The sequence below is a fragment of the Mytilus californianus genome, unplaced genomic scaffold, assembly GCF_021869535.1.
Source record: "Mytilus californianus isolate M0D057914Y unplaced genomic scaffold, xbMytCali1.0.p SCAF_8, whole genome shotgun sequence".
Lineage (NCBI taxonomy): Eukaryota > Metazoa > Mollusca > Bivalvia > Mytilida > Mytilidae > Mytilus > Mytilus californianus.
Window position 1 is genome coordinate 23,825,060 of NW_026262734.1, and position 11,031 is coordinate 23,836,090.

General features: G+C 31.2%; 1 protein-coding gene across 1 annotated transcript in view; it reads left to right on the forward strand.

The window, feature by feature from the left end:
- LOC127710693 (cell division control protein 45 homolog) overlaps positions 1-2,380 on the forward strand; it is a 45,469-nt gene extending 43,089 nt beyond the window's left edge. Inside the window, exon 18 of the mRNA XM_052216632.1 lies at positions 718-2,380. Coding sequence (XP_052072592.1) covers positions 718-782 — 65 coding nt within the window. The 3' untranslated portion in view covers positions 783-2,380. The remainder of the gene's footprint in view (positions 1-717) is intronic.
- Positions 2,381-11,031: the final 8,651 nt, after the last annotated feature.

Here is an 11,031-nt window from a genome sequence, read left to right on the forward strand (position 1 = left end):
TTTTTGTATGAAAACAGTGTAGCCTTTTATAGCAGTTTAAAAATATTTTTAAAGGAGATCTGGTATGATTGCCAATGAGACAACCATCCACCAGATTTCAAATGACAAATATAAAAGCAATTATAGGTCACTGAGGCCTTCAACAATGAGAAAAATACATGCTGTATAGTCAGCTTTAAAAGACCCTGACTTGAAAATATAAAACAATTCAAGCGAGAAAACTGATGGCCTTATTTATACAAAACAATTTACCAAAAACAAATATGGCAGACATGAACAAGGACAACCACTGAATTGCAGGCACCTTACTTGGGACATAAAGAATGTGGCGGGGCTAAGCATGTTTGTGAGCAATCAACCCTCCTCATAACCTGGGACAGAGGTGTTACAGCACAACATAAGAACAAACTTGTTTTTTCTGATAATCTAACTTTTTTATGTATTCACACAATTAAAGTATCAAAGTCATATGTCTGTGTTAATTGTTCTTTGCAGAAAAAAAAAATGTAAATAACTCACTCAGGAAAAATTAGTTTACAGAAAAGTTAAGAGCTTCAGTTAACTGGGTTTATCTTATTACTATGTGGTTTTATGGTTTCAACAATAATGGTCAAAAGGGCTGATATCAGATATGAATAAATAATAACTGGATACACAGATTTCCATGATCTCTTTTTTTTTTACAATTTTTTATTGCTTTTTTTATTTTTGTTTCAGTTATGGAAATGAAAACAGAAGACAGAAGCAAGTTTTTCGATGCATTAATAAGTCTTCTAAATTAAATAGAAATTTTGTATGACCTCTGTTAACTTATTCCTCAATACAAAGTATGATCCATAAATATATGAAATGATCTCACTACGTGTATTCCATGATAATACTTAGAATGGAAGTTATCAAGAATCAATTTCTACCTGATTCTGTGAAGATAATATGATATGAAATGGATTTTTTGTGCTGAACAAGTTGGTTTGATGTTATTACTGCTGAAGATATACAGGCCTAGTATAACATATCTAAAGTTTGTAAATTTTTAATGCAATATCATTTATATTGTAACAGCTATGGCAACAATAAAATATAAAATTACAATGCAAATATTAAGATTAGATTGTTCATCCAATTGTTTTACAACTGAAGAAAGTGTAGAAAAAGTCTCTTACAAAGTTTGATTTTTCTGTACTTTTTGATTCATTATCATTCTTTGTGTCACCAATTTGTAAAATATTATTCAGACAGCCAAAACTTGTATATGAATATCAATTAAATGCACATTTTAATTAATTTTATTTGTATGGAGCTTGTGATAAGAAATAAAACCGAGTTAGATCATTGATCTATAGTTAAGAATAGTATAGCATGTAAAGATACAATTCCAAAAATGAAATATTTATTTATTTACCTTAAAATTATTACAAGTACTGTAAGTATCACATTTCTTCGAAAAGGGTTACATAAGTAACTATTTACCTTGAATGAAGTAAGTTTTAGATGAAATTTAATGAGTTTTTTTTCAAATGGTGTTAAACTGCATTCAGGTTAGGTATCAATGTTTTGACTCTTTGAGTTTTGCAGGGATTTTTATTTTACAATTGTTTTTTGAATATTAATTTGACCTTGTATTATAATGATTTCTTTATTACAAATGCACCACTTAATCCCCACTTTTAAGTGCTATCTGTTTTCTGCTTAATAGTGTTTAGTAGGTTATTGTTTGCCTTTTTTCTTTTGACCATTGCCTGTCCTCATTCTATTTACATTATCTTATTTCCTCTTGACTTTTGACCATTGCCTGTCCTCATTCTATTTACATTTTCTTATTTCCTCTGTTGACTTTTGACTTTTCAATTAGAAAATATAAGAATTTAAAAAAAGCAAGGACCTTTGTCTTTACTTCTAAATTTCAGTGAAAAATAATTATTTAGAAATTAGCATGTTCATAAAGCCCTTCTCTTCATGAATTGTGTTCAAGCTTATTTAAAAGAAGATTAGACAAATAGTTTGTCCTGAATTGTAAATACACTTGTCGTTAAGGAGGGTCTGGATGAGGGGTCCTTCATTTCTGTATTCTTTTAATTTTTTAAACCATTTTTCTCTATTCTTTATTTATTTTGCCCATCATTCTCTATATCTTAATATTTCAACACACCATTCTCTATTCTTTGGAGGTATTATTTGCCTATTTTTTTCTATTCTTTATTTTATTATCCATTAATCACCACTTTTTGCCCATTATTCTCTATTCTGTAAACCCCATCCAGACCCTCATTAAGTATTTATGTTGTAAGTGATTATACTAAAACAAATATCATGTTACATTAAATGTTTTTAATTGTATAGATTTAAATGTACTAATTTATATTAAATTATCATATCTGTATACCTGTCTTCTATTATGTCTAGTATAGTGCACATACTGTGGAATCTTTATTTTTGTGGATTATGGAAATATTGAATTTTCATGGATATTTGGTTTTGTGATTTTGGCAAATCCTGCAGACAAGCCTGTAGGGAATTTGTAATTCAATGAACAATTCATGGTTCACCTATACCCACAATATCAACCAAAACCAGCAATAATAACGAATTCATGGTAATCGTTACTCATAACAAGCAAACACTAAGCACTGAAAGATGTTAATACTGCAATGTTGAACAATCGAGTTTCAGGAGCAAGTTGACAAGGTAAAGTTCTGTCCACAGCAACTTACAGAACACAGTAACTTGATTATTTGAAACAAAAGTTATTTTAAGGCTTTGAAATTTTATAATCCTTGGAATAATATGACTGCAGATGTTTTGAAAGGTTCCAAAAAAGCCCTTGAAAGCAAATGATGTTATAAATGTAATGTTCTACCTAAATGAATGTGAAGCCCAAATATATAATTATGACCAGATGATAACAAATACACTAAACTTAACTAACTTAAACTGAAGCTATATGGTCTCTGTTGGATAGTTGTGTCATTGGCAATCATACCACATCTTCTTGTTTGTTTATTGAAGGTATTCCAAAATTCAAAGTCCAAATATGCTGGCTACTTGTGGAACTCAATTTGTTTCATACAATATTAGATGTGTGACTGTCTTAAGGTACAAGCACTTTGATTGAAATTTATGGGTTGAACAGGCTTTTATGGTTCATTATATCTCTCGCTTGTTTGACGCTCATTTCCAATTCTATTTTTTCAGTGACTCTTGAAGCCATTGTCCCTGCTGTGACTGTATACATCCATGAATATATAAAAAAAAAAACAAGGAGATGTGTTATGGGTGCCAATGAGACAACTCTCTGCCAGAATAAGGTCCATGAAGTTTCTTATTAGGTAAACTGATCTTGTGCTTTTGTCGGAATCATTTCAAAGTCTTTGGTACATGTATTAACATTCACATTGAACCTTGACCGCAGCCTGGGATGCACCAACACTTGGTCGACTCGCATACTTATTCTGGCAAAATTGTCTTCCTACAACCTCTCAAAAATACTGTAGACCTCAAGAGACCTGTTTAAGAAGGTTTTTTTTGTCTTATTTTTATTCTCCGTTACAAAACATTTGGAATCACATAGTCATTGCATTGTCTGTGTGTCAGAAACAAATGGCTTCCTCATGATAACTTAAGTGCATGTGTCCCTTTCTTGATTGAAATGAAACTTATAAAGATTTTGGAAGATATTAAGGTAGATTCATGGTATACCGCCATCTTGGATTGTACAATCGCAGTACAAAATCGGTCTAGTTATTTGTCTAAATCTGCAAATTTGGGGACAGATTTGCAATTTAATGTTTATAGAATGTTTATTTGTATAAAGAAAACTTGGTGATTTGTTGTATTATTCAAAATATTTAAACAAATATCAAATTTTTTGTTTTTAGAATCACTTTTATTTAAATGAGCCATTTAAGGGGAGATAACCTGTTTAGTAAAAAATATATACTGGACTGATAGGGAAATTTTGAATTTTTAATTGTAGCAAGAAAACAAGTTCGGTGACACCATTTTTTCTTTTTATTTTCTTAAAACATATTATAAAACCTACCTTCTCATAATTTATTTCAAAATTCTATCTCAAAGAATTTTTTTTATGCACACAAATGTGTTTTTTCATGAACAATCTAACCAAATTTAGGCAATTTTCCACGACTCATAGCTTGCAAAATCGCACGGTGACCCATACTTTTTATTATATTTTTGAAAAAAGCATAGTAAAATCTTCATTTTGGCAAAGTATAAGAAAATTCTATCTCAAAAAATATATACTTATGATCTACCTTAAGAAGAGGAAGAATTATATTGGTTCAGTAGATCAAAGATTGAGGTAACTTATTACATACATTGTTGTTGTTTTTTTTTGGCAACAAGGTTTCAGAATTGCAACTCAAGTTTCCCTTGGTTAGTTGGAATGAAACTTATATAAATGTAAGATAAAGAGAAAGTGAAAAGCCTATCTTTGGGGAGTCAATATGCCAAAGTTCAAGGTCGCTTACTATTAATAGATTTTTTTAAATGGTTTATTAATAGCAACTCAAGTTTCCCCAAATTGATTGAAATAACATTTGTTTAGATTGAGGTTATTGGGAATGGCATCAATGAGTCAAAATTCAAGGTCAATGATACTAAAAACTGAATAATAAATATAAAATATAGTTATTCAAAATTTGGGTTTTTTTTTAGATAAAATCCCAAGAATATGTCTTTTATATTTTTACAGGGCATGTGCATGAAGACCTGACGGGTTAAACAGAGCCATGAGAACCCCTTGCTTAACTGATCATGATTGAATTTATGTTAAAAGTCTTAAAGAAAAAGGTTATACTTCGAGGATATTGAACAATGATCCATGTAAATGAGGTCACGGTCAGATGAACAATGTCAGACGGACATGTATGCCTTATAATCATTCCATACACCAAATATAGTTAACCTACAGTTATACTAATACTGCTTATAGTATCTGAGATACAGACTTGACCACGAAATCTTTATTTTTATCAATGATCCACGAACTCAGTTCTATGTCAGGTGAATCATGTCTGACACACAATACTGACATGAAGACCTTGCTAGGATCACATATACCAAACATAGATATCCCATTACTCATGAGAAGTGAGAAATTCACATGACAAACAAACTATTCAGATTTTGGAAAGTTTGGAACTATTGTTCCAAGTCTTTTCTAAGGCACCGGCCTCCAAAACAAGAAGTCGCACAGGTTAGCTACTAAATCTACAAAATGAATACACACTGAAATATAGTTCCCTATATTATGTCTGTGTACATATGAACTGTGAAAAATTAGGGTTCTATCTTTGGAGCAGTACATTCAAGTATGTATGTCTTTAAGTTTTGTCAATTTGCAGACTATTTTTGTCATTTTGATTAAGAAAGAGTAATGATACAATAACAGTATGACTGACAACTGCCATGATTTCCAATTTGACCAAACAATCAGAGACAAGGCTGGGCTTTAATTTAAATGTCACACCTCCTTAAATGCCAATAATATTGACCAAATTACTACTCAACCTCAGTCTTACATAATTAAACAAACTTTCATTATAAATCCCAATACACAAATACTTGACCTCATTGTATTTGATATACAGAAATGATAGATCTATTCAGTGCCTATTACTTTTGAACTAGACTACATAAAGTGATTCTGTAAATTATGTCTGAAAGATAAATGATTAAGGATTAACAAGATCTTTTTTTTTAAGAAAAGAAAATATGAAATCTAAATATAAAAAAGGTAATCAAGTAAGGTCTATATTTTGCTTTATAAATATGTGCAATAATCAACTGTCATCAATCAACAATTTAGGTTACACTTATCTGTGATTGGCTTGAAACAGGAGAATGGAAATGGGGAAAGTGTCAAAGAGACAACAACCCGACCATAGAGCATAGAGCAGACAACAGCCGAAGGCCACCAATGGGTCTTCAATGCAGCGAGAAACTCCCGCACCCGGAGGCGTCCTTAAGCTGGCCCCTAAACAAATATGTATACTAGTTCAGTGATAATGGACGTCATACTAAATTCCAAATTATACACAAGAAACTAAAATTAAAAATGATACAAGACTAACAAAGGCCAGAGGCTCCTGACTTGGGACAGGAGCAAAAATGCGGCGGGGTTAAACATGAGATCTCAACCCCCCCCCCCCCCCCCTATACCTCTAGCCAATGTAGAAAAAACAAACGTACAACAGTACGCACAGTATAACTCAGTTTAAGAGAAGTCCGAGTCCGATGTCAGAATAGGAAACAAAAGAAAATAAACAAAATGACAATAATACATAAATAACAACAGACTACTAGCAGTTACTGACATGCCAGCTCCAGACCTCAATTAAACTGATTGAAAGATTATGTCTTCATCATATGAATATTAGGCACAATCCCTCCTGTTAGGGGTTTAGTATTATACCATCATAAAATATATGAGAAGAACATAACCCGTGTCATGCCATTCTTTTAAGATTAATTTTTGGAGACAATGAATATCTTAGTTTCAAGTCTATCTGTTGGTCCCATGTCCTACAAAGATAATTGATTAACTGTATTAAAAGAATCTTCATTTGGTAATGACTTCTGTTTCTAAAGATAAAACGTAAAAGGTGAAACATGTAACAGGGAACATTATTTTGTTAAGAAATGAAATTGCAATTTAAACAAAATGTTGTGCAAATTAAAGGACCCGCTACCATTGATTCACATTTAGCTCATTCTACCTACTGAAAAAGTGCTTATCCTTCTAAAGACCTGCAGTTAATGCAATAATTGTCAGCAATAGCGCTTTATTAATGTTCTCTTTTGTCCACACCATACCTAAATATGAATTAAAATTATCAAAACTGCTCTTCCAATCTTTCCATGAGTGATTTCCATCACTTTGATTTAAACAGTCGCTGAACCATGAAAATGAGATCAAAGTCACTGTGCATATGACAGACGGAAACCTCTTTGATCTATAGTTAAGAATAGTATAGCATGTAAAGATACAATTCCAAAAATGAAATATTTATTTATTTACCTTAAAATTATTACAAGTACTGTAAGTATCACATTTCTTCGAAAAGGGTTACATAAGTAACTATTTACCTTGAATGAAGTAAGTTTTAGATGAAATTTAATGAGTTTTTTTTTCAAATGGTGTTAAACTGCATTCAGGTTAGGTATCAATGTTTTGACTCTTGAGTTTTGCAGGGATTTTTTTTTACAATCGTTTTTTGAATATTAATTTGACCTTGTATTATAATGATTTCTTTATTACAAATGCACCACTTAATCCCCACTTTTAAGTGCTAACTGTTTTCTGCTTAGGGCTATTCCATTAAAATGTATGTGGGAGGGTAGGAAGGGATGTTTAATTATTGAATGTGGGTCATGGGTCTTTTTTCAGTATGCGTCTATTACCATTATGCAAAATTATCTAAATAATGGTTCTTGGTTGTAGGGATATTTTGAAAGTCCCTTCCTACCCTCCCACATACATTTTAATGGAATAGCCCTTAGTGTTTAGTATAGGTTATTGTTTGCCTTTTTTTCTTTTGACCATTGCCTGTCCTCATTCTATTTACATTATCTTATTTCCTTTTGACTTTTGACCATTGCCTGTCCTCATTCTATTTACATTTTCTTATTTCCTCTGTTGACTTTTGACTTTTCAATTAGAAAATATAAGAATTTAAAAAAAGCAAGGACCTTTGTCTTTACTTCTAAATTTCAGTAAAAAATAATTACTTAGAAATTAGCATGTTCATAAAGCCCTTCTCTTCATGAATTGTGTTCAAGCTTATTTAAAAGAAGAATAGACAAATAGTTTGTCCTGAATTGTAAATACACTTGTCGTTAAGGAGGGTCAGGATGAGGGGTCCTTCATTTCTGTATTCTTTTAATTTTTTAAACCATTTTTCTCTATTCTTTATTTATTTTGCCCATCATTCTCTATATCTTAATATTTCAACACACCATTCTCTATTCTTTGGAGGTATTATTTGCCTATTTTTTTTTATTCTTTATTTTATTATCCATTAATCACCACTTTTTGCCCATTATTCTCTATTCTGTAAACCCCATCCAGACCCTCATTAAGTATTTATGTTGTACGTGATTATACTAAAACAAATATCATGTTACATTAAATGTTTTTAATTGTATAGATTTAAATGTACTAATTTATATTAAATTATCATATCTGTATACCTGTCTTCTTTTATGTCTAGTATAGTGCACATACTGTGGAATCTTTATTTTTGTGGATTATGTAAATATTGAATTTTCATGGATATTTGGTTTTGTGATTTTGGCAAATCCTGCAGACAAGCCTGTAGGGAATTTGTAATTCAATGAACAATTCATGGTTCACCTATACCCACAATATCAACCAAAACCAGCAATAATAACGAATTCATGGTAATCGTTACTCATAACAAGCAAACACTAAGCACTGAAAGATGTTAATACTGCAATGTTGAACAATCGAGTTTCAGGAGCAAGTTGACAAGGTAAAGTTCTGTCCACAGCAACATACAGAACACAGTAACTTGATTATTTGAAACAAAAGTTATTTTAAGGCTTTGAAATTTTATAATTCTTGGAATAATATGACTGCAGACGTTTTGAAAGGTTCCAAAAAAGCCCTTGAAAGCAAATGATGTTATAAATGTAATGTTCTACCCAAATGAATGTGAAGCCCAAATATATAATTATGACCAGATGATAACAAATACACTAAACTGAACTAACTTAAACTGAAGCTATACAGGGGTCTCTGTTGGATAGTTGTGTCATTGGCAATCATAACTCCTTGTTTGTTTATTGAAGGTATTCCAAAATTCAAAGTCCAAATATGCTGGCTACTTGTGGAACTCAAATTGTTTCATATAATATTAGATGTGTGACTGTCTTAAGGTACAAGCACTTTGATTGAAATTTATGGGTTGAACAGGCTTTTATGGTTCATTATATCTCTCGCTTGTTTGACGCTCATTTCCAATTCTATTTTTTCAGTGACTCTTGAAGCCATTGTCCCTGCTGTGACTGTATACATCCATGAATATATAAAAAAAAAATAAGGAGATGTGGTATGGATGCCAATGAGACAACTCTGCCAGGATAAGGTCCACGAAGTTTCTTATTAGGTAAACTGATCTTGTGCTTTTGTCGGAATCATTTCAAAGTCTTTGATACATGTATAAGTATTCACATTGAACCTTGACCGCAGCCTGGGATACACCAACACTTGGTCGACTCACATACTTATTCTGGCAAAATTGTTGTCTTCCTACAGCCTCTCAAAAATACTGTAGACAACAAGAGACCTATTTAAGAGGTTTTTTTTTTGTCTTATTTTTATTCTCCGTTATAAACATTTGGGATCACATAGTCATCGCATTGTCTGTGTGTCAAAAACAAATAGCCTCCTCGTGATAACTTAAGAACAGTGTCCCTTCTTGATTGAAATGAAACTTATAAAGATTTTTTGGAAAATGACGATGTCAAAGCGTCAATTTTACTATACCATTGACCAGATTTCATTTTATCGCTTCCGGTCTCTTCCAAGCCGCCTTCCGAACTCGGTTCGGTATATTACATACCTATGTCCTGTACAGAATTTCTTTCTTAACCTATCCATATGTTTATTGCTATTAAATGGTATTTTGAGCTATCCCTTTGGTATATTTTTCATATTTATATGAGCTTTCGCTTTTATGTGCAATCTGTAAAAAAATCAGAATATAAATAGATCCGTATTGTAATGGTTTTGGAATTTTTACATACCAATGATAACAAATCGCTATTGCTAGAAAATAGTTCTTGAAAGAATATTGACCTTTCTTGTCAGCTGAACTTTGAAACCGTTCAAAAAATAGTAATTGGAATCATCTTGAAATCATACGAAAGATATTGGTCTTTATTAAGATTTAAGAAGTTTTTTTAGAATGATACGGTTATATCCACTCGGTGCGTATGGATTTGTTTACGAAGTTACTGCTGCAAACATAATATAGGTCAAATATCGCAGGGGCCAGTTCTATTAAAGAATAAAATAGCGATAATTGCAGAAGTTTTTCTGTCAAAAAGACTTTATTTCTTTCTGGATTTCTTCACTTTAAAAAGAATTATAAGATGCAGAAACTTTATGAAAGGAGTAGACAGTGCTCAATGAATCATACCAAAAGTATTGAAGGAAAGTTTAACCCTTTCTCTGACAACGTGGTCTCGTCCATTTTGGAAACATTACGATTATCTCATTACTTTTTCGAGTTAACAACTAAACTATTGAACCTGTATTGTTTTGAGAAAAGCATTCCTTGAACCTGTATTGTTTTGAGAAAAGCATGTCAAATCTTGAAAATATTTCTGGTGGCAATAATTCACATACATGACATATTCATAAAATAACCAAACACAACTTTTAAAGGTGGTTGTAATGTTTCAATTGGCAAACATTTATCTATTGATAATCCACCTTTAATAATAAAAAAACTTCTTTAAAAAAAAGATTTCTATCATATTCATCTTGGAATATGATCAAATATGTTAGCAGATTTTAAACATGCCTTTAATAACATTTCAGTACTTATGGAAAGAGTTATTCCATTTCTTCCTTTGAAAGGATATACCAATGTTAATTGCAAAATTGTAATTTGATAAATGTAAATAAAAATTAATGCAGAAATTCCAATTTTGTCATTGTTAACCTTCTTAAATATGTGTAAGTAAATTATGAAGCTGTAAAGGATATATAACTAGTTTATAAGTCAAACAACCGAAAGTGAGAAAAAAGATATACCTACTGTGCTACATTTGGGGACGGGTGGTAATAAAATCAAATTATTTAAGTTATCTAGGCATTTTAATTTTTAAAGCTTATAATTAATAATTGAAATGTCACTTATTTGCATTTCAGTTAATGCACATGGCACATGTATAAAAAATCCAGGTCTTTGTTTATTCAATATAATAAAACTAACATGGTACTTATAAATAAAGTAAAAGTAACACCAAGTCACAAACATG